Source organism: Helianthus annuus, chromosome 3 (assembly GCF_002127325.2).
Source record: "Helianthus annuus cultivar XRQ/B chromosome 3, HanXRQr2.0-SUNRISE, whole genome shotgun sequence".
NCBI lineage: Eukaryota > Viridiplantae > Streptophyta > Magnoliopsida > Asterales > Asteraceae > Helianthus > Helianthus annuus.
This window is the reverse complement of record NC_035435.2, coordinates 151,780,714-151,805,432: the sequence shown is the minus strand read 5'-3', so window position 1 is coordinate 151,805,432 and position 24,719 is coordinate 151,780,714. Positions and strand designations below refer to the sequence as shown.

Below are 24,719 nucleotides of genomic sequence, written 5' to 3'. Positions count from 1 at the left end.
CTAGTAGTAGCCACTACCCGCCACTACAAGAAGAAGGACCTTCAAGTCCTGTACAGGAGGCGAACTCCGCACCAGCTGCACCAACTTCGCCACCCTTTGGGTATGACCACCCAATACCTGCGTACACGGGTCCAACGGCTTACAACCCATTCGAACCGTCATCGCAAGCACATTACAACTACAACTATGAGCGCGACCCATATATGGTGTCGGCCAGGTATAATGCACGATATCCTGACGGAGCTCATGGGAACATGGGGGCACCGGACTACTCAGCTCATGGGTATCCAGCACCTCCCAGACCTCCAGTTCTGCAACAGGCGCCACAACCACGTTTCCCCCCCCCCCCCCCCCCGAACAAGAAGAAATACTCCACCGTTTGAGCCGTGTGGAGAGAGAATTCGAGGAAGAACGTAAGAGCCACCGAGGATTCCTCAAGGGCTTAGCAAACCTACTAAAGGGCAAGAAGAAGAAACGTGACCATTAGTCCTTATGTATGTTCTAATGTAATGTTTATTTTAAAAGAAGTCCCTGCGTGGACATTTATCGTATTTCAGTCCCTACGTGGACTTATCTTTTAGTCCTTGCATGGACACTTATCTTGTATTAGTCCCTGCGTGGACTTGTCACTTATTTTAAACCTCTATGTAGGTATGTACTATCTAAAAGTCCCGTTTAGGGCGGTGTGTAATCGTATTAAAATTCTGGAATATTATGTTATGAATTTCATTTTGTGATTACTATATATGAAATAAATCAAAAACCATTCCTTTTAATTTGATCTGCCAGAATAAAGAATCTTAGAGTGAAACCTAGCCAGGTGTCTTTTAAGATCCGGCCAAGATGGTAAGACCTAATTAAAAGATTCCGATTCCCTGTTAACCTCTGTAAACATGTTAACAATCATGGCAGATGTGATTCGTTAAAATTACACACGCCATTCTTATACAAGAATCCTTAAAAGGATTCCAAAGCCCAAAATAATGATATAATAAATCATGGGTTAAATCATCAATAAAGATAATCACTTGTTAAACATCCATAAGTGATGTAGTGCCTAAAGGCCAAATTATCAAACATCCGTTAGTGATGTAGTGCCTATGGGCCATAATTACTGTCATAATAAGACAAAAGACAGTGGTGGTTTATGACTCCCTGTCAGAAGGAGTAAAAGGACTACGGTTCAAACCTTCATACCTTGAGTTACTGTAATCTCGGCTAACATTATAATAACGTCCTCGTGACTAAGCTTTTATGCCACAAGCAATATTAATTGTAATTAGGATAAGTATGTTCAAATCCTAAATGTAAAGTGAGTAACAAATTAACCAAATATGGTCTTCAATACCATGGTTAATGAATTGCCATAAAAGACAATTCAATGATAAACTCCTAAACAAAATTTTCATTATCTTCTGCAGCATATACAAGCTAATATGGCGAATCCAAATGGAGGGAGTAGTCATACAAATGAAAATGATTATGATAATGCCCAAATAAATTTAACGGGCGCTCAACTCAAGGCTCTTGTCGACAATGCTGTGCAAGCAGCTCTGGATCGACAATATACAGAATCCCGAAGCAGAACAGTTTCCAAACCACCATCAAAGCCAAAGACACACTCAAAAACCCACAGCAAACCACTATCCAAACCTAAGAAGGACGACGATAACCACTCGTCCAAGCCCAAGAAAGACGACGACAACCACTCGTCAAACGAAAATAGTGTTCGTCGCGAACGGGAGTATACTGATGCTTCCCGTGCAAGGGGCTGCACATACAAGTACTTCGTATCTTGTAAACCCCGAGACTTTACGGGGGAGAAGGGTGCCGTCGAGTGTATGACATGGTTGGACGAGATGGACACAGTTGTGGACATCAGTGGCTGTGCTGAAAAGGATGTAGTGAAGTTTGTGTCTCAGTCATTTAAGGGCGAGGCCCTAGCTTGGTGGAGGGCGCTGGTTCAGGCCTCAGGAAAAGCTGTGCTTTACAGCATGACGTGGGAGGAATTCGTTTCTCTCATCAGGGAGAATTACTGCCCTCAGCATGAGGTAGAGAAGATAGAGTCCGATTTTGTGTCATTGGTGATGACAAATCTGGACTGCCAAGCCTACTTGACGAGCTTCAATACGATGTCTCGCTTGGTTCCTTATCTAGTTACCCCGGAACCAAGGAGGATTGCTCGTTTTATCGGGGGGTTAGAACCCGCGATAAAGGCTAGTGTAAAGGCCTCTCGGCCAACGACCTTCAGGTCGGTGACTGACCTCTCTTTGTCCCTCACGATGGACGCGGTCCGACTAAGATCGCAGAGGAACAAGGAGGCTGAAAAGAGGAAGCATGAGGATGATACCTCGCGAAGGTCAGGAAAGAAACACCGTGGAAACAGTGATGGCAAGAAAGGGGGCGAGGCGAGAAAGGATAGGCAACAATCGGGAGAGAAGCCCAAATGCAAGAACTGCCAGAAATTTCACTTCGGGAAGTGCAGGCTTGGGTCGAACTCACAGTCACAGTCAAAGACGTATGCTTGTGGACTGTGCAAATCCAAAGACCACAAAACTTTGGACTGCAAAAAGATCAAGGACGCAACCTGCTACAACTGTAGTGAGAAGGGGCACATCAGGAGCAACTGCCCCAAGCTCGCCAAGAAGACCGAGGAAACCAAAAAGAATAACGCCAGAGTCTTCAAAATGGATGTGAAGGAAGCCCTGCATGACGACAACGTAATAACAGGTACTTTTCTCGTAAATAATATTTTTGCAAGAGTACTGTTCGATTCAGGTGCTGATAAATCATTCATAGACCAAAAATTTTGCAAACTATTGGGTATGCCTGTCAAAACCCTAAATGTAAAATACGAGGTAGAGCTAGCAGACGGCACTGTAGAAACCGTCTCCACTATATTAGATGGATGTATTATATCCATTAAGGACCATTCTTTTCCGCTATCTCTACTTCCCTTTAATCTAGCTGGTTTTGACATCGTTCTGGGCATGGACTGGTTAGCGCACAATCAGGCCCAGATAGTCTGCAATAGAAAGCAAATTGTGCTAAAGACCCCGACTGGCGAATCGCTCACCATTCGAGGGGATACGCAGTATGGGTTGCCCGAGAACGTAACCATGCTCAAAGCTTCGAGATGCTTAAAAAGAGGCTGTGTCATCTACATGGCACAAGTGATTATTGAAGAATCCAAAGCAAGGATAGAAGACATTCCTGTCATTTCGGAGTATCCAGAAGTTTTCCCTGAAGACCTACCTGGGTTGCCACCAGATAGGCAGGTGGAATTCAGGATAGATATCATTCCTGGAGCAACTCCCATTGCTAGAGCACCCTACAGGCTAGCACCGACTGAAATGAAGGAATTAAGAACTCAGCTGGATGAACTGTTAGCAAAAGGATTCATCAAGCCTAGCTCGTCTCCCTGGGGAGCACCTGTCCTGTTTGTGAAGAAAAAGGACGGATCGATGCGTCTGTGCATCGATTATCGTGAACTCAATAAAGTCACGATAACGAATAGGTACCCATTGCCAAGGATCGACGACTTGTTTGATCAGTTGCAAGGGGCTAGCTATTTCTCAAAGATCGACTTGAGGTCGGGCTACCATCAGTTGAAGGTCAGAGATGAAGACGTACACAAAACAGCATTTAGGACTCGTTACGGTCATTACGAGTTCCTAGTGATGCCTTTTGGGCTCACAAATGCACCGGCTGCGTTCATGGATCTCATGAATCGCGTCTGTAAGCCGTACTTGGACAAATTTGTCATCGTTTTCATCGACGACATCCTTATCTATTCAAGGAATAAAGCCGACCATGAGAAACACCTACGATGTATTCTCGAATTACTGCATCGCGAGAAACTCTATGCCAAATTCTCTAAATGTGAATTCTGGCTAAGAGAAGTCCAATTTCTTGGACATGTCGTAAGTGAAAGTGGTATCCAGGTGGATCCCGCTAAGGTAGAGGCGGTCATGAATTGGCAAGAGCCAAAGACGCCCACAGAGATCCGTAGTTTCCTAGGATTGGCAGGATACTACCGAAGATTCATTGAGAATTTCTCAAGGATTGCTGCGCCCTTAACTTCTCTAACCAAGAAGAAGGAAAAGTTCATTTGGGGCCCTAAGCAGCAAGAATCCTTTGAAATTTTGAAACAAAGATTGAGCAACGCTCCTGTGTTGACGCTACCGGAAGGTACTGAAGAGTTCGTAGTCTACTGCGACGCGTCACACACCGGCATGGGGTGTGTGCTCATGCAGAAAGGCAAGGTGATTGCCTATGCTTCAAGGCAGTTGAAGGTGCACGAAAAGAATTACACCACCCATGACTTGGAGCTGGGTGCCGTTGTATTCGCACTAAAACTGTGGAGGCATTATTTATATGGAATCAAGTTTGTGATCTATTCAGATCACAAAAGCCTTCAGCATTTATTCAATCAGAAGGAGCTAAACATGAGGCAACGCCGTTGGATGGAGACCTTGAATGATTATGATTGTGAGATCAGGTACCATCCCGGCAAGGCGAATGTAGTCGCTGATGCCCTGAGCCGGAAAGAAAGGATGAAACCCATCCGCATCAATGCAAGGAGGATGGAAGTAAAGAATAACTTGATTGAAAGGATATTAGCTGCACAGCGAGAGGCTGTGTTGGAAGCTAATTATCCTAAGGAAAAGTTAGGAGTAACAGAGGAGCAGTTAACTCTTCACAAGGATGGACTTTTGAGATTGAATGGGCGGATATGGGTTCCTATTTATGGAGGACTACGGGATGTCATCCTCCAGGAAGCCCATAGTTCCAAATATTCTGTCCATCCTGGAGCAGACAAAATGTATCAGGATTTAAAGGCAAATTATTGGTGGATAGGCTTGAAAAAGTCTGTAGCCGCCTATGTAGCCAAATGCTTGACTTGTGCGCAAGTCAAGGCTGAGCATCAAAAGCCATCTGGCTTGCTACAACAGCCTGAACTTCCTGAATGGAAATGGGAGTGTGTAACTATGGACTTTAACACCAAGTTACCAAAAACGAGCAAAGGAAACGACACAATATGGGTTATAGTCGATCGACTGACTAAGTCAGCTCATTTCTTGCCCATCAAGGAGACTTATAGCTCCGATACCTTGGCCCAGTTATATGTTGATAAGATTGTCGCCTTACACGGCATACCTGTGTCTATTATCTCCAACAGGGATACTAGGTACACGTCTCATTTCTGGAAGAGTTTCCAGCAATCTTTGGGCACGCGTTTGAACTTCAGTATGGCTTACCATCCACAGACGGACGGTCAGAGTGAGCGTACCATTCAAACGTTAGAAGACATGCTGTGAGCATGTGCTATCGATTTAGGTGGTAGTTGGGATAAGAACTTACCCCTAATCGAATTCTCCTACAACAATAGCTACCATACCAGCATAAAGGCTGCGCCATTCGAGGCATTATACGGTAGGAAGTGTAGATCGCCTGTTTGTTGGGCGGAAGTGGGAGAGGTCCAATTATCGGGACCAGAGATAGTTTTCGAGACAACGGACAAGATTGTCCAGATCCGGGAATGTCTCAAAGCTGCCCGTGATAGGCAGAAAAGTTACGCTGATCCGAAGCATAAGGATTTTCACTTTGAGGTAGGTGAAAAAGTGTTGCTAAAAGTATCGCCCTGGAAGGCGGTGATGCGTTTCGGTAAGAAGGGTAAACTGAGCCCGCGATACATAGGACCTTTTGAGGTTATCGAACGGGTCGGGTCAGTTGCCTATAAATTAAACTTACCAGAAGAGCTCAATGGAATTCATAATGTGTTCCACATCTGCAATCTAAAGAAGTGTTTCGCTGATGAATCATTGGTGATCCCACACACAGATGTGCATATAGATGAGAGCTTAAAGTTTGTGGAGAAGCCTTTGTCGATTGAAGACCGACAGGTGAAAAAGCTCCGAAGAAAACATGTGCCAATAGTTAAGGTTAAATGGGATGCCCGGAGAGGTCCCGAATTCACGTGGGAAGTTGAATCCACGATGAAGGAGAAATATCCCTATTTGTTCGAGTAAATCTCGGGCCGAGATTTATTTTAAGGGGGTGAGGATGTAACACCTCGAAATTTTGAGTCCGATAATGTATTGACACGTGTCTTGAGTTTACACGTGGCATTTAATATTTAATAAAGGACTAATATTGACAAACCTTGAAAGTATGTAAATTCGAGGGTTATAAATGTCAAACAAGGGTAAGTATACTGTATAGTAACCCTAAAAGATGCTTGTACCTTAAAACGAATAAATCATGGATCGTACGGAAGCGAAACGCGGAAGAAAGTGAGAGATTACAAGCTGCGGGGGTTAACTGTGTCAACATGTTTAATTATACCTCTGAGTGACCCTTTGACGTACCCGAAGCCTTGTAACAGTAAAATACGCTCACTAGAATATAATATGTAAATTCCGCGAAGTTCCGTTTTTAAACGAGAAACTTATGACCAAATTCGTACGAGAGGGGTTAAAAGCGTCAACTATATAAATTAAGGCTTCTCGGATAATAAGTAAACTATCCGGGGGCTTAACAACGCGGGTAAATAACGCGAGGTCCTTAATTGTAATTAACCGAGGGCCATATCGCAAAGTTACCCCTTCAAACCCGAAAGGTCAGGTTATTAATTACCAAGATTTTGGTAATCATTGTAAAAAGATTTAAAAAGATTGTTTCTTAACCCCTTACGGACCGTAAAGGTCATGCCTTACGGACCGTAAGGGAGCGCATGATTGATTTAGATCCGCCACAGGCTTACGGACCGCAAGGCCTAAGCCATACGGTCCGTAAGCGACGCCCAGCGACAGAAATATGGCTGTTGACTCTTTTAAGCGACAAAACAATTATGGATGGGTTTTTCAGAGTCATGGGCGCCCCCTACTCGACCCATAACACCTAGAGACACATGCCATTCATCCATGATCACTTGTAGACTATTGTGTAATGATCTAAAAGCCATTTGAACACTATAAATAGACACATTGTGTGCATATGTCCACCACACCTCAAACACACTCTTCTGATCATACTTGGAGCTCTCAAAGCTTTCTCTTAGCATCCTATTTCGTGTCAAGCTTCTGTAAGTCATTCAATTCCTTTGTGGTTAAGTTTTTCCTAGTTTAATAGTTAAAAATCAAACCGTCGTAACTACGGTTTGACTTCAAGATAAATCCTTAATGGCTCAGTCGCTTGTCGAATCAAAAGTGGTTATGTGTTGGTATTTATGTGGGTAATAAACCTCTGAAAGGGTTCCCCATGATCACCACTCTAACTAGTTCAAATGTCGAGTCAAACGTGTACTTAAAAAGTCAACAGAAAGCTATTTTTGCGATTTATGCATAATCTGTAATATAAACGATATGCAACCTGTTTAGACACTCATAAAACATGATAATAAATATATAAACTTGTTTACGCTCGTTTGATTCGGCCATTTGCTATATAGACCCGGTTCGGAACCGAATGTCGCAAAAGTTTGACTTTTGCTTTGACTTCAGTTCTGACCCGTTTTAGTACAATGTAGATATGCCTTAGGACTCTCTTAGGACCAGGTCACGTGATGGTATCACCCTCTGTGACCGGTTCGTTGTTTATCCGAGTCTTTTACGCATTTCCGTTAATTACTTAAAAGTTGACCGTAACGCCCTTTTTAAAATAAAACGAGTATTTCGGACACGTGAAGGGACCATAACCTTGCTTACTAAATTCTAAGCATGTCCCGAAAGTTTCACGCCAATCCGAGGTCTAGAATGGGAGTTATGCTAAATAGCGCATTTATAAGAAACTTTTATAATAAACGGCGCAATTAGCATAACGCCTATCTAAACCAAGAGTTGGTCACCAAAACTTTTACCCACTGTAATAAAATAATATTTTGGGATTTTTAAAGATTTTTAATAAATTTTAACCTGCTCATAACCTGCGGTTATGGCTACGGTTCGGTAAATACCGAATATGCCCTTTTCGACCAAAACTTGAGTTCTACGAGGTCTTTTGACCCGATTCCAGTTACTACTGATTTTAATTAATAAATAAGATATTTTGGACTTATCAAACTGATCGGGAAACTCAGGTTTCCTGTAGAACTCAGAAATCTCTTTAAAAGTCTTTAAAATGACCGGAAAACCCCTACGGGGCGTATAATGAACTAAAACTCGTTACGGGCATTATGGAAGGTATCCTACTGATACCACAACCTCTTTAAAGTATATTGACTTAGGAAAATAGTGTAGGACTCCTACGGTTACCCGTTGCGCCTATTGCGCGCACGGTTCGGCTTATGTAACTAGTTTACATAAATTAGCCGATACGGGTCAAACCATATCATTTTGACCCCAAAATCCAGAGTGTGAATATTAAACCCATATAAAACAAGTCTCCAAACTTGTTGGGTCAGAATCACACTCCATTCTCGGTTTTCGCCTTTCACGCGATTAAACCGTATCTATCCTTCGAAACTAACCGGTCTAGGCTACGGCTAATATAAAGACCCGTTAGGATTCTAATAGGTTAATTTAAACCTTCGTTCCAGAATAAGGAGCCCCAGTAAAAGATACCTGTGATTTAACTGATTAAGGAATATACATTGCAAAGGTAAATACTTTTAACTTATTTTCCCTTATACGGGCTTGGGTTACGGTATATAAAATACCGCTTGATTGAGCATCAAATAATTCCATCGTTGAGGTGGTTAATTGAATAGTTTGATCGGCTCATTTAAACAGTCTTGTTACTTAAAAGCCTTTGGGGGGGTTAATGACCATGTCCCGGATATCCTTGACATCATTTTACGAAATGGCCACGACCTCGACACCCGGGTGTAGGCGTACACCCGGTTGATGTCTATACTATTAAGAAGACGTAGCCGATGGTTTACCCACCTCGGTTTTACGCAAATGTGGTGTGTCTATTGATCTTTAACCCGGCACGATCCGGGCTACTGAACGCAAAGAAGGAACATGTAATTCGTTCACAAGATTATAATATTAAATAATTTTCCCAAGTTAAACAAATATGTTTATGCCATGTGCATCCAAACCAATTTTCAATCATTTTACAAAATGAGTCAGTTGATTGTATTTACCAGTGTAAACTGACGTATTTTCCCAAAAAGATTAAGTGCAGGTACTACACGTAATTGGCTGGTAGTAGCTCCCTAGCATCTAAGGAAGTCTCGCAAGCTTGATGTCTATCTGTTGAACAATATTTTTATTTATTTTGATCCATCATGTGGATACTATTTAACTACTTGTGATACATTTGATATTACAGTAAATGGTTGAATTATATTTATCTTTATGCTTCCGCCGTGCATTCATATATTGTGGTTTGACTATATTGTTGCCAACTACGTCACGGTAATCCCCCACCGGGCCCACCAGTGATACACGTGGAAATCGGGGTGTGACAGTAATCCATCCTGGTTATACCTACAACACGGGAAACTCCCGGAAGGAAAAGCAGAAGCCCGGAAACTCCAATACAAAGCGATAAATTACGAAATGGCGGATGGCGTCCTTTACCGAAAGTCATTCATGGGACCATTACTACGCTGTGTCGACAAAACAGATGCTCAATACCTGGTCAGAGAAATCCATGAAGGTTTATGTGGAATACACGCGGGACCACGCATGGTCGTGGCAAAAATAATGAACGCCGGATACTACTGGCCAGGAATGCATATGGACGCAGTTGATTTATTAAGGAGATGCGCAGCCTGTCAACGCCATGCACCAAAGACACTCCGACCAAAAAATCCGCTAGTGCCTGTCCCATCCGCCTGGCCATTCCAACAATGGGGCATCGATCTTGTTGGCCCATTCCCTGATGCGCCAGGCGCTGTAAAATACATCATTGTAGCGGTCGATTACTTCACCAAATGGGTGGAAGCTAAAGCCTTGGCTTCAACCACAGCAATGGTAATTCGCAAATTTATATGGGAACATATCATTTGCAGGTTTGGATTACCATTGCGCATTATCTCTGACAACGGCACAAACTTCGCCTCAGAAGATCTTCAAAAGTGGTTCAAAGAAATGAAGATCGAGCATCATTTTGCCTCCGTCGCGCATCCACAAGCGAACGGTCAAGTAGAAAGTATAAACAAACAGATCGTTGATGGCATAAAAGCACGACTAGGGACAGCACGCAAAGGGTGGGTCGACGAACTCCCCAGCATCCTCTGGGCGCATCGAACAATGCCAAAGACTAGCACAGGCGAAACTCCGTTCAGTCTAGTCTATGGGTCTGAAGCCGTCATCCCAGCTGAGATTGGCTTACCATCACCACGCATGATTGCTATGGAAAAACAGAATAATGAGCAAGAACGAAGATTGGATCTAGACCTTCTCGAAGAACGGCGCGAGAATGCCGCTATCACAGAGGCCAGGTACAAATCCAAACTCGAAAAATACTACAATACGCGCGTCCGCATATGCACATTCGTTCCGGGTGATTTCGTCTTGCGCGATAATGAAGCATCAAACGCTGAAAAGCCGGGCAAATTAGCGCCAAGATGGGAAGGACCATATGTCATTAACGAGGTCCTAGGCAAAGGGGCGTACACTCTAAAAAGAATGGACGGGACTCTAGTCCCACGCACCTGGAACGCGCAGCAGCTGCGCAGGTGTTACATGTAGGTCAAATCATTCACATGCAATGTATTTCCTATTTTGCACCTGTATTACAAGCCTCGCGCTTTATTAATATAAACATTATCTCCATACTTGTTACTGTTTGTTACAAATTGCATGTAATTCTTTTGGTTTGCGCTAAAACAATATGATAAACATTGTACTCCTCATGAACAGTCTGAGAAAAGCGCAACATAAGCGCATATTCTGGACAAACGTTCACACATGAGCACAATACCATCTTTCATTCGCTTTACCTGATCAAAGCAATTAAAACACATGCAACATATTGTAACCCAAACATATAAAACAAACAAAACCTACAGGTACAACAGTGCATCAAAAATATACATATCATCAGGCAGCATAAACAACCATTCACAACAATCACGACAGTGATTTACAAAAAGTTTTCAGAAACAAAACCAACTTGAAACATCAAAAAAGGAGGGAATACACAGTTCCCAAACCTACCCTATTCAACGACAGCATCAACAGTCGGAACATGACCAACTCGACGATTCTGCCGACGATGATATACTAACTCGCATCCACCAGGTTGAAGCATTGGGAAACGAGCCATCAAGGCTTCAGCAGACAATACACCGGTTTCTTCTTCAATCTCCGATGGACAAAGTTCAGAGCTAACCCCCGTCAAGGAGGGATGAACAGAAGATATCAGCTTCCCGGCTCCGGTAACTGTTAGCGGTGGTGAGCTAGCAAGAAGTAAGAGACTCTCAGCAGCCTCAAACATATTCAGAACATCCAACAGACGTCGAGTACGAGGGGAACGACCGATCTTCATCTTTCTAGAAACAAACAAAGAGAAGAAGAGGAACACTCACATGTATATATAGGCACATAACTCCGGGAACTGGAAGGACATGATTACCTGTCAGATGTCTTTTCAAAACGGCGCTACAGGATCAAGCGTCATATCCCCATAAATAAGGCCTGACAAGCGCCGCTACGAATCCCAAGATAAAAAGGAAATATACCAATTTTTACTGCAAACTGACGTCACCACACGTCAGGGCATGATTACAAGAGGGCAGAAGTCATAATTTCTCCTAAAAAACCTTTTTAGCAAAATTAAATCTTCTCATAGAAGATTCTTTATTTTTCGCGCCCAAAAGCATTTCCCTCTCACAAGTCCAGTGCTCCACTTATTTGCATAAGTACAACACTAGACTGGGGGGACTTGAAGGGGTAAGGTCCCAAAAACCTCATAATAAGTGCTTGGGACCATACCACAACCTTAACTTTCAGCCTGACACCTTGCGCGGCCGCGCACTGGCCTCACAAAAAGAAAGGTTTAAAAGGCCTACAACAGTCAACACTCGCGCCCAAAGGGAACCATAAAACCTTGCGCCTTTCCTACACAAAACTAAGGATAAGAATCCAGAGTTAGATACTTCCGCTTAATATCCAGACTTGGATATTATTTGCCCAGACTTGGGATTTATTCACCTGTTTCCACACGATAAGGTGTCACACCAGATTACAGCAGTAATCTTCTAGAAGTAATACAATCGTGCACCACCAAGACGGTTACAACCGTCTGAACACGTGTCACTACATCAGTCGTCCCTAAATTCACAACGAATGCATGCAAATAAAGAGTAATCTCCACTTAAGTCACTTTACACGTGGCCAATCCCTAGCCTTTGATCTAAACCACGATCCGTGTGCTATCACGTCGGATCAAGGAGTATTAACGGAAGGAAACATAACCGCTTACGGAGTTAGCATCTTCCGTCTTCTTTTCACTAACGGGTTTTCCCGCCTTTAAACGACTCCCGGCTATAAATATGAGAAAAATCAGGTATGAATACAAGTTACTCACACTTCTCAAATACATCTTCTTCTTCATTACCAATACTTATTCTCACACCGGAGTCGGGTCAAGGAGAGAACCCTCTTCTCCCCTTGGCGAGGCTAACGGTGTTCTTTTTTTGCAGAATTACCGGAGAAGAAGGTCCGTTAGACCTAAATCGATCGAGTGGAAACCAACCTTTTTTATGCGGATTCAAACCCCCTAGATATCTCGGTTCCGACCATTTATCTAGTGTTTCTTCACAAAGTATAGTGCAAGAATGGCTACTAGCATGCATGTATTCCTACAGTATAAACGTATAAAGCATGTATATTGGATTCATTTGTATGAAAAATGCATTTGCATATGTGTGGTTGTGTGAGTTTTAACAAGGTAATATATATTGCACCCAAAAGTGTGAAAACGAAAAAGAGGGTCATGTATACTCACGATTTGCGTAGAGAGTCCATGAAAGTGAGTTTGACAAGTCTTGAGTTGTAGAACACCGAAGTTGCCCTAAGAGGGAAACATGGGTGTATGAGTTGCGGATTCAATTATCAGATAGGATTTAGAATGTAAAGAATAACATAAACGAATATAAAGTAAGGAACCATCAAAATGATCATGCAATGAGGTAGGATGATTAGCATCCATTAAACCTCATTATATGATTCACCAAAGTACAAAATCATGATGATTTCAGTTGGTCGTGAATATAGGCTAGAATGAAATCTAATAATCTATTAAGTTGCGAAATGAGGACAACCCGGACGTGTGCATACTTAACATGGTAAGTTGTGGAAACAAGGTTGGAAAGCCAAGGCTTCCATGGTTCACACATTACCAAAACACAAGTCTCATCATATTGAAGATGGTGCGCTTGGATGGTCTCAACACTAGTAGGTTGCTTAAAACCTTGTTAAAACAGAAAGTTTAGAAGGTATTTGGACCTCTAAATTTATAGAAATCAATCATACTCAAGCCCCACAACCATGGACTTGGCTGGAAGCAAGGCAGGTGTAAGATTTCACAAGTTAATCATGTTTATAGAAAGTTTAAGTAAAAGTTTAATCAAAACAGAAAGTTTGGATCTTATGATGGTGATGTTCCACCTTAGTTTACCTCCTAGAGGTGTTCTAAGCTTTCAAGAAGAAGAAGAAGTGAAGAAACATGGAGAAAGTGAGATGAGAGCTCACTTTTGGAACTTGCAAGAATCTGCCTTCAACTTGTAATTTCAATAATTAGAGAGTGTTTTGTGAGTGTTTGATGGTTTGGAAAAGTGAAATGGAGGTGTAGGAGGCTTGGTTCTATAGTGGTGAAGTAGGGTTTGTGTTTTAATGAAAACTGAAGGTGATTCGGGAAAAATGGAGGTGAAAAAGATGGAACCTTGTAACACATCGGTTTTGTTCTTTGGTTGAAAAAAACCGAAAGTTTGGTGTGAGATTGGTTGAAGAATTTTGTAAAAATTTGTAGGTGGTGGTGGGTATTTATAGGTAAAAATTTGTAAGTTTTTTTTTTTAAAATATTGATTTTTACCATTGAAACCGCCATGCCCATCGGCTATGCTAACAGTCAAATTGAACATCCAATCCTAGCTAGCCAGTTCACCCCGCCCCACACCATGCTTCAAAGCGACGCTGGCTGGGCAACGCCAAACCCAACGCTAGCACAAGGTGGGTTAATCAGCGTTGTCTGACTTCTTCCGCCCAACCAACACCCCACTCCCCGCTGTCTTACCCCTTAACCATTCGTTACGGGTAACAACTAATCTTCTTGAGTGTTTGATTTGCGTACTACTTGTATAAACTAAAGTGATGGCCAATTTGTACACTTTAAGTAATAAATTCCCATCACACATTAAATAGAGCAAAAAGGGTAGTGGGTCCTCTATCCATACTTTCCAACCATTCTCCTTCTTACACGTCGCTTGTCAGTCCTCTTCAACTACCTATCAGACTTTGTTATCTAACTCCAACCACATGCTGTTTAACCCCCAAACGATCATCGCATGACCAATATTCCCACACAATTTCCAATCAAATCCCCAATTTGCTACTTCTAGGGTTCCTGTTCATCAATTCGATTCACCAGATCACAATTCATAACAACAATGACCACAGCAAGTTATCATCTACACACACCGTTCATAAATTCCAGTTGTTGTTACTCGAATGTTGGTGTGTCTTCAATCTACGGCACTTGTTTTCCGGTTGCGAGTGTTCGGAACCCTAGGAAGAAGAAGGTTTCGACGGTTGTGAAGGCGGTGGCTGCTGCGCCGGCTCGTGGTGGTGGTAGCCGGAGTGGTGAGGAGTTGCAGGTGTCGTCGAAAGCGTCTACTAGTAGTAGTGCGTTGGAGCAGTTGGATATTGAACGTGGTGTTTGTATTCCGTTTCGGAAGTATACACCTGAAACTGTGAGTAAATGTTTTCATTTAATCATTTTCAGTTAATTTTAGTGAGTAAAATACACGGATAGCAAATTCAAGAAGAAAATATATAAATTATTAGGCTATTGGGTGTGGTCATGACCCTCGTGATATCATGACCCTCCACGTCTGTGCCATGTCGCCCACCTCTAATTCACAATCCAAAACCACTACTTAAACCTAAGGGTGAGATCATGACCCAAACCATTATCCACTTATTTATTTTAAAAGGAAATGATTACTTGAAAAATGGAAAGGAGGACCATGGTTTAATCCATGCAAACTATGATGGATTAGGGAATAGGGTGGTATAGCCTTCCATTCATGTTCCTACGTGACGAATCATGTCCCAACCATGATCCCTACACCCTTTAGCCTTAGGTGCCCTTGTAAATGAGATTATAAATTTGGAAATACTGAAATTAAGTGTATAAGTTGACGTGTATATCGATTTAATCAAAGATTCACGCGTTTTAAACTATAAAAGGAAAGTAGTGAAGATTGATGAAAACTGGGGGAAAATCTTGATTGACGAAATCGGAGCTTCAAATCAAGGAAATTGGGCTTGACAGCTGAGTTGTTTGCCACATGATATGGCTTCCGTTTGCTGCTCGTGCGTCCCGTAACTCCAATCGTAGCCCAAGTTATGTCTGTTTAAAATTTGGGCCCTTTTTGCCATGTTTCCCTAGTCTAGTTGGTCCATGTAAGACTGTAAGAATGTATTAACTCTTGGATTAGTTCCTCATCAACTAGACATGTTGTTACAAATTTATTAGTTTGGGTTTATTGTTAAATGCTTACAATAGTTAGATGATATGATTTGATTAGGTTTCTTTTGTAATTATCATCATTTTACTCGTATAATAATACCTTACGTGGTTTTTATTATTTTTATAGGTTAAGAGTAAGGTGTTGGAATCACAAGGGGCGATTTTGTCACTGGTTGGTAGAGGAGTTGAGATAGTTTGGAAGTTAGGGTTCTACTGGACTAGATTGGTGTACGATTACTTAGTTGGCCGCGATGAAGAAGTTGTTCCTTTTCGCGCTCGGCAGCTCAGGAACTTATTATGTGATTTGGGGCCTTCTTTCATTAAAGCTGGCCAGGTTTGCCACTTTTATAACGTCTTCCTTGTATTGTTTTAGCAATCTAGTTTTGATGCGTTTACTTTATCGCGAATTTCCATAGGTTCTTGCAAACAGACCTGATATTATTAGGGAAGATTATATGAACGAACTTTGCATTCTTCAAGATGATGTTCCTCCTTTCCCCAATCAGGTTATAAGCTGATATATATAGTCCCTGCAAGAAAACGTTTATAACCATGTTGGTTTACGGTTCGTTTAATCTGTGAGTGATTACCAATGATTTAGGTCGCTTTCCAAATTATAGAAGAGGAATTGGGTCAACCTCTAGAAGCGATTTTCAGCAAAATTTCATCGGAGACTATAGCAGCCGCAAGTTTGGGTCAAGTTTACAGGGCTACTTTACGGGCATCGGGAGAGGATGTTGCTATTAAGGTTAAAAGGCTAATCTCTCTCACCGTTTTGTTGTTGACTTGCTGTTTGTGATTATAGCGCGTGTTTACAACATAACGTAAATGAAACATAATTGTTGTTATTTACATAATTTTGCAGGTTCAAAGGCCTGAAATAGAGCCTATAATATACAGGGATCTTTTCCTTTTCCGAACACTTGCTTCTTTTCTAAACGGAATCAGTCTACAGAAACTGGGTTGCAATGCAGAGCTTATTGTTGATGAATTTGGTGAGAAGCTTCTGGAGGAACTTGATTATACATTGGTACTATTCAGATTATCGTATTTCATTTCTGAAAGAAGTATTTATGTAGCAGCATTGTTTCCTTAACAAGTTCTTTGGTTTTGTAATGTTCAGGAAGCTCGAAATATTGAAGATTTTCTCGAAAACTTCAAAGGCGATCCAACCGTTAAAATTCCTAGGGCCTACAGACAGCTTTCCGGTTCGCGTGTTCTAGTTATGGAATGGATTGATGGAATCCGGTGTACTGATCCACAGGTTGAATGAATGAATGATACGCATATAAGTTTTTTAGGAAATATGAACCATCAGATCACGTTTAACCCCGTTTAGTTCCTTTTCGTTTATCTCAGGCCATCAAGGAGGCAGGTTTAGATGTAAATGGATTTTTGACTGTTGGCGTTAGTGCTGCTTTGAGACAGTTGCTAGAATTCGGGTTGTTTCATGGAGATCCGCACCCTGGAAATATCTTTGCCATGCGTGACGGGCGCATTGCTTATGTGGACTTCGGGAATGTTGCTCAGCTAAGCCAAGTAATGTTTACACTGCACTTTTTCTTCATTGCTATCTGAACATAAAAGAAATTTTTGTTTTTTTTTTTGAGTAAAATGGCATTTTCGTCCCGGAGGTTTGGCCAGTTTTGCGACTTTTGTCCAAAGGTTTGTTTTTTCACATGTGAATCCAAAAGGTTTGAAATCTTGCCATTTTCATCCAGCTCGTTAACTCCATCCATTTTTTTCCGTCAACTCAGGGGTATTTTCGTCTTTTTGTTAACTTAAAGGGCAATTCGGTCTTTTTGCACTTTATGTAAAAAGACCGAATTCTGCTGAAAAAGACTGAATTGCTCTTTAAGCTAACGAAAAAAGACAGAAATACCCCTGATTTAACGGGAAAAAATAGATGGAGTTAACGAGCCGAATGAAAATGGCAAGATTTCAAACCTTTTGGATCCAGATGCAAAAAATCAAACCTTTGGACGAAAGTTGCAAAACTGGCCAAACCTCAGGGACGAAAATGACATTTTACTCTTTTATTAAAGAAAGGAAAAGTAACAAAAAATGTAAAAATACCAAGTTAGATCAGCGAAATGTTATGACAGATCCTTTTTTTGTGAAATATTACACATTTTCCTTGACCAGAATATAGTGTTGCGATGATTTCTCAGTGGTTTTGACTTTTGAAACAATATGTTCTCTTTCTGTTCAGCAAAATAAACAGATTTTGATTGATGCTGTTGTGCATGCTGTAAACGAAGATTACGCTGAAATGGCAAATGATTTCACTAGACTTGGATTCCTTGCAAAGGGAACAGACGTCTCACCGATAATTCCAGCATTGGAAGCAATTTGGCAGAATTCTGCTGGGAAAGGACTCGCTGATTTTAATTTTAGAAGTGTTACAGGTAAACTTTGTATTTGATATTTTTCACAAATATTTAATTTTTTTATGTATAACTCGTCACTCGTTTAGTGTAATTTATGATCTTTGATGAACTCCACTTTGATGCAGGAAAATTTAATCAACTTGTTTATCAATACCCTATTCGGATCCCTGAAAGATTTTCTCTAGTCATTCGTTCTTTATTGACTCAAGAAGGCATCTGTTTTACACTGAAACCAGATTTTAAATTTCTTGAGGTATAACTGCTTGTAGATGTCAGAAATATAAGTTTTTGAGGAATTTTATAGCAAGTATTTATTCATTGCATGTAAAATAGTTTTTATTGGGTTACATATTAATAAAAAAACACTTTACTAGGTCGCATATCCATATGTTGCAAAGCGCCTTTTGACAGACCCAAACCCTGCTCTTCGAGAACGCCTTATACAGGTTGGTTTAGCTTTTATCTTGGAAACAGTTATTTGCTATTTTAAACAGTTGTTTTGAATTTAAAATTCTTGAAAATCATACATCATGTTTTCCGGACTTTGAGTGATTTCGTTTGTGTTAGGTTCTTTTCAAAGATGGTGTTTTCCAGTGGAAGCGACTTGAAAACTTAATTGTGCTGGCAAAGGAGAATGTGTCAAAGATGAGCAGCAATCCTGCACTTCAAGGAAATAACGCGTACGTATCTGAATTTTACAAACACACACACACACACACATACACACAGAGACGTGTATGTATTCATATTATCCCTAAAATGAAAATGAACAAATTAGTTATGGATCTAAAGTGTAATTTTTTATTTGACTTTTGATCAGAGGAAGTTCTAGAGAGCTGAAGGTTCAAAAGAAACTGGATCTAACTGACACCATTAAAGATGGAGCTCGTCTTTTTCTTGTTGATGAAGGAATACGTAGACAACTTCTTCTTGCATTAACAGAAGACTCTAAGCTTCATGTTGAAGAGGTATGTACAATCTGTTGGCTTGGAAAATGGGCGGGTTGGGCAGCGGGTCAAAATGGGTAAATAAGGTACTCGTTGGAAGGGATTTGGTTGATCCAAAACACTCTTTGTACTAAATCTATACCTAGTAAATAAGTAACTGGTTGCACCACGTGTCACAATTTTGTGAGCCCAGGGTTCATTTTCCTGCTTCTCTTATTTCATCCCTTCGTATTCTATTTTATTAATTAAAAAAAGTCAATCATATCTTATCTCAAAATATCGTTTCATGATTTCTAAATCTTCATTACTAACTATTTAATATCCTGTTGAGCCCTTGTAATACACGGGTTTCTAACCTAGTCTTTAGAATAAATAAATAGTTAGTGTGCCAAATATGATTACAAAAATTATATTATTTCAACAATAATCTAATTTTCTGGAAAAAAATAATTTAGGAGGTTTGATGCTTTAGATATATAATTTAATTTTGCTAAATCTATTTTTGTCCTAAGCCCTTAGCACAAAAGATAAATAATTAGTGTGTCGCATATGACTTAGAAGCTGATAATTTTATGTTTGACCCGGTAGATTTAATATTCACTTCATGTTATCTTGGATTCCTATATAGCAGCCGACTTATGTGGGCATGTATTTTGTAGCTTGTTGACGTGTATAGGCTTGTTGAAGACCAAATAGACATACCCTCAGTTGCGTTGGAAGTAGTCAGAGGTATGATTTATAAACTTATGACATATCATATTACCTTAGTTCAAGACTTCAAAGTATACTTTTGAAAAATGGACTATTAGATGATGGTGTTTTAATCAGAATTATATAATCAACTGTAATAAAAGAAATGGCTTGATTAGCTTATGAATATTTTGATCTACTTGCAGACTTACCTTCAGCCGCTCGAGATTTTATGCTCTCCTGGAGTGCATCTGTCCTATCTGATAAATGATTCAGGTTTTTGACATGCCTATTTCCACCTACACATTTCTTTTTTATTTATTTATTTTCCCTTACACTTTCCACATAAGCCACAGAGAGCCCCGCATACGTTAATAAACGATAGCAAAAAATACTTATAGTTGTATAGAACCAAACCATTAGATAATTTCTTGGCTAAACAACTTTCATGAGTTGGTAGAGGTGATATATTATGTATAGTGTATATAACATAACAATATTGGTTATTAGAACCATACAATGTATTTTTAGGCGTAAATGATGATTGAGAGATGCTGTGACTTATAGATATCTTGCAGCATGTTTTGATACAATGGGCATTGAATCTGAAACTTGACGATGTACAAATGGTGTTCTTGTGGTTGTATCTCTAGTTTTTGTGCAATTCTCACACTTGAGCGCGTACATGTGTCCTTTTCCTTGAAGAACGTGTGTATATATCGTTGGTCATGAATATAAAATTAAATAAATATTTGTACATATTGTTTTAATTACGATATATAAGACAAATTATTATTACCAATTAACGATGGCACTACGCAAAAGTGCTTATTTGATTTGCGGTTTTCTTCTCTATATTGAACGTGCTTCTTCCCGAATGATGCATATTCAAATAGCCAAATTAACCATAAACACTACAAGTCCACCAACCACTAGGGTCGTATAAATTAACATCCCTGAACAACGGTTGAGGAGTTTTCATCTACATCATTTTTATCGTCAAGTCAAATTTATTAAAGATGAAATAAGCTATACGGCAGTTAAGTTACACTAGGTTACATATGACAACTCTTCACAATATATGCTACTAATATACACATCATAATATGGTAGATTAGTTCAATTACAATTACATAAACCTAGCCTAAAACCAGTAAACTAGACTAAAAACAACACAAGAATGTAAACCCTAAAAGTTGTAGGAAGATTTAGATCTCTCAAGCTATACTTTATTTACATCATCATTTGCCCAGGGGCCTACCACTTCGACTTCTAGTGTTGTATATTCTGGTTCTTGTTGCTGCTCGTTTTGAAGATGGGCTATCGGTCTCGTTTGTAGAAGTGGGGTAATTGGTATTAGAGCTGCCCTGAGAAGCATGAATGACATAACCCACTTCTGCATATTCAGTAATCATATCACTATTCCCTTCGACACGATTCACATCATCACCCGCTTTATGATCTTTAAACCCTTTTCCCTCTGCCATCTGAAACACAACAAAGATGAAAGGTTTTCGGTGATCAATAAATCATCCTTTAGTAGCCAATAATGGGTTTTAGGGTCAGATCATGTAAGTTAGAAACAATCAACAGAATTGCCATATCTTGTATTATACAACATAGAATTACACAGGGTGCGCGTTGTTAAAAATCTACGTAGTGACTTCCACAATCGGTCTTAACATAAAAAAAATTAGCAGCTTTTTTGCGGCCATTGAAATTACCTGTTTTTTCTCCTTGATTGCTGGAAGGGATGAACAGGGTTTTAGTGATTGTAAAGAGAATGGTATGTTTGGTTTCAAAAGCTGTATGGCCTTGGAATGCAACCGTTGTATTTCATTCTGAATATTCCATGATCCATGATAATCCATCTGTGGCATCAAAATGTGCTCAAAAGATGGATAAGAGATTCAGTGGAAATTACAAAAATATACACACAATAATCTAATCCAAATATATAAGTAAATTAGCATAATCCAAAAAGAAAAAAAATAGTTGTAAAGTAGTACTAACATTTGGAGTCACAAGAGATTTGGAGCCATGAATGCTATTGTCCAAGTCCGAAATTACACTTGATCCAACCGGATTTTCTTTAATCATTTTTCTTGCTTGCATGATCATTTTGTTGCTAATATTTGAATTATCTGTTTAGGATAAAAAAAATTAAAAAAAAAAAACATTATCTACATATATTAAAGAAAGCATTCAAGTGTCGGATTAGATATATTCATGCTCAGAATCTTACTTGGTCCAGCATCCATTCCCTCTCTCGTGGAATAATCTACAACTCGCAAATTGAGAATCTTTATCAATCTATCACACTCTTCCCTGTTAAAATATTGTAAATAATATCCATAAGCAAGTCATCAGTGCATATAGTCACAGTAATATGGAATATAAAAAACCACAAAATGTGATAATAAAAAGATTGCTACCTTGAGAAGCGTTCGCGCATAAGTAATTGTTCAACCAAATCTAAAATCTCACTCTTCCCCGACGAACTGCCTTTATTCTGGTGTAACAAAAAAAAAAGTGCGACTTAAGATGGGTCGCATTCAAAGATCTAGGGCTAAAACAAAGAAGTAGTGCGTTAATTAAATAAATAGCATCATAATCGCCTCAAAACAGTGGGTGCATGAGTGTGCAAGTAGTGATCTTAAAGCTATGATACCATTGCATATATACTAAGAGTACTAAGTGTGGTCACAAAGCTAATATTCCATGTTTTCTACAAGATTCAATCGATTTTTTTTTTTTTTTTTTAAATGGGATAATGTATATGGATACCAACTTTAGCCTAAACCATGTACAATGATGAAAATTCCCTTAAGAAATTAGAAGACAAATAAAATAAAATACTTTGCTGAGGCTTCAACTGTTATACGTTCATATTATTGGCTATTTCAAAACACGTAAGGGCATATTCATGTTTCATCATTCAGAATGTTTTTAGTCGAAATTCTTATAGAACTACGTATAACTGAAACAAATACTTACTTGGGTGATCTATGAAGTTTTTTTAGAACGTCACTAATTAATGATGATTACGAACCTATGGAATTACCTGATTTATCACAGCACCATCATCATGAAGGTTTCCATCAGGTTCATAATCATCTTCTACACCACCTTCTGCAAAAACGAAAAAAATGGACATTTTACAACCAAGTCAAAATAAACTAGAAGACAGAAAAGGGAACCACCACCATCCAACCAACAAACACTGGGGTTCCTATATTACTACAATCGAAACATTTTTCCTTCAATATGTATCGATACGGGTCATAAAACCTAATTCTTACATGTGTACCATTTCCGCCAATCAATTTTAAATCTTCTTTCTTGTTTCAACAATAATTGACCACCAAAAGTGCATACCACACTCAAACACATAATCACAACTTGACTTTTCTCTAGTTCCTATCCATGAGATATTAATCTTGGAACCAAAACTTTTGTATCGGGGGTCATCATAACGCTCTTTTCTCTACCGGCTCCAAATCATGTTTTTTTATAGAAAATATCAGATTTTACATATAAAAATCCAACAAATTCCGTGTCCGGGGGGTCAGCGGACCCTCTTGACCACCTCTCATTCCACCCTTAAGTATTTTCAAATCTACAATAAACCCTATATAATATCCTAATCCATACTACTCTCATTCACCAAAATCAGAATCCAAAAAAACAAAAAGATAAAAAATTTAAACCAACCTTGATAACCATGACAATTTTTACACTAACAAACCCTAATTTTGAACCAGAACTTCTTTATCGGGTCATCATAACGCCCTCTTCTCCGCAGGCTACAACTAGACGATCCAAATCAAGTTTTTTTTTTCTAGAATAAATATATTATATTTTACACATAAAAATCCACCAAATTCCGTAACCGGGGTCAGCAGATCCTCTTGACCCCCTCTCGTTCCACCCCTAAGTGTTCTAAAATCCATAACAATATATATAACACCCTAATCCATACTACTCTCACAAAATCAAAATACAAAAATTACAAAGATTAAAACTTTAATCCAACCCAGATAACCACAACAATTTTCACACCAAACAAACCCTAATTTTGAACCAAATGCAATACCCGAATCAGAATCACTCTCCGAAGAAGAAGAAGAAGACGAACACGAGCCCCAACTTTTAGGGTTCCAAACTGACGAAAGAAGTTTACCAGCACCACCGGAAAAAAATTTGGCGGGAAAAACAAATGCATTAAGCCAATTAGGGTTTTCAGGTTGCAGAGGCGCAGTGAGGCGATCATATGGAGTGTTTCTTGCAGCAATTGGTAGCCGTTTCAAGATTTTCCCGCCAGATCTGCCGCCGCCGCCGTATACGGCGGCCTGATGACCGGAATCCATGGTGGAAAATGGGTTTGTTGGTGAAGAAGAATTAGAAGAAGAAGGAAGAATGGTAATGGCGTCGGTAGTTATTGTGGAAGTTGATGAAATAATAAATTGGTTTATTTTGCTCGTGGAAAGTTACGCATATGGTCCTTGAATATATAACTTGTGTCACTTTTAGTCCTTTAGCGGTTTTTGAAGGCTAAACACAAAGATAGAATGGAGATGATGTTCTTGACGACACAGAAAAGAAAAGTTGGTCGGATTTGGGTTTAAAAAGATCATGTTTCTTTCATGTGATTGTTTAAAAAATGTATATTTTAGGAAGGTTGTTTCTTTTACGGAACATTCGACTACATTATATCACACTAAGTGACATACTTATGTTTTTTTCGTTAAAATTGTTTTTTTCGGTGCTCTAATTTCTCTAAACTCGGTGTCTGAACTTTCGGGTTGGTCGGGTCGCATAAATATAAGACCAGGGCCGTTCCAAGCTTTTTGTAGGCCTAAGGCGAAATGGAATTTTGAGACCTTTTTTTTTCTTTTTTGGTTATTATAAACGATACTCCTTTATCCGTGTTTGGAACTAAACAAAAAACTAACACAATTATAACACATAGTGGTTTGCTTGTATAAGTAATTAAACAAATCTTAAACAACAAGTTTGCACTAATATTAATAGTTAGCAT

General features: G+C 39.7%; 2 protein-coding genes across 2 annotated transcripts; one reads left to right on the top strand and one right to left on the bottom strand.

Annotated features, from left to right (window-relative positions):
- The first annotated feature begins 14,286 nt into the window (after positions 1–14,286).
- On the top strand, positions 14,287–20,350 carry LOC110930154 (protein ACTIVITY OF BC1 COMPLEX KINASE 1, chloroplastic). The gene is made up of 14 exons (XM_022173388.2): positions 14,287–14,869; positions 15,779–15,985; positions 16,068–16,157; positions 16,253–16,399; positions 16,517–16,681; positions 16,775–16,915; positions 17,011–17,190; positions 17,864–18,059; positions 18,167–18,294; positions 18,416–18,487; positions 18,609–18,721; positions 18,862–19,009; positions 19,648–19,717; positions 19,885–20,350. Exons 1-14 carry the CDS (start codon positions 14,567–14,569, stop codon positions 19,947–19,949), a joined length of 2,025 nt encoding a protein of 674 aa, XP_022029080.1. The 5' UTR covers positions 14,287–14,566; the 3' UTR covers positions 19,950–20,350.
- A 390-nt stretch (positions 20,351–20,740) lies between these two features.
- On the bottom strand, positions 20,741–24,127 carry LOC110930156 (protein KAKU4). Its single transcript, XM_022173389.2, has 7 exons — positions 23,775–24,127; positions 22,743–22,810; positions 22,114–22,190; positions 21,924–22,006; positions 21,692–21,822; positions 21,403–21,549; positions 20,741–21,165 (listed from the first exon to the last, which is right to left on the bottom strand). The coding sequence occupies exons 1-7, from the start codon at positions 24,046–24,048 to the stop codon at positions 20,920–20,922; spliced, it is 1,026 nt and encodes a 341-aa protein (XP_022029081.1). The 5' UTR covers positions 24,049–24,127; the 3' UTR covers positions 20,741–20,919.
- Positions 24,128–24,719: the final 592 nt, after the last annotated feature.

Bases quoted from the DNA above. Each gene is read 5' to 3' on its own strand.
- LOC110930154 (XM_022173388.2), top strand. From the start codon at position 14,567: ATGACCACAGCAAGTTATCATCTACACACACCGTTCATAAATTCCAGT. The intron at 15,986-16,067 runs GTTTGCCACTTT...GAATTTCCATAG, and splicing joins CTTTCATTAAAGCTGGCCAG to GTTCTTGCAAACAGACCTGA. The intron at 16,158-16,252 runs GTTATAAGCTGA...CCAATGATTTAG, and splicing joins TTCCTCCTTTCCCCAATCAG to GTCGCTTTCCAAATTATAGA.
- LOC110930156 (XM_022173389.2), bottom strand. From the start codon at position 24,048: ATGGATTCCGGTCATCAGGCCGCCGTATACGGCGGCGGCGGCAGATCT. The intron at 22,811-23,774 runs GTATTGCATTTG...TCGTTTTTGCAG, and splicing joins GGAGAGTGATTCTGATTCGG to AAGGTGGTGTAGAAGATGAT. The intron at 21,550-21,691 runs GTTAGTACTACT...TTGATGCCACAG, and splicing joins AATCTCTTGTGACTCCAAAT to ATGGATTATCATGGATCATG.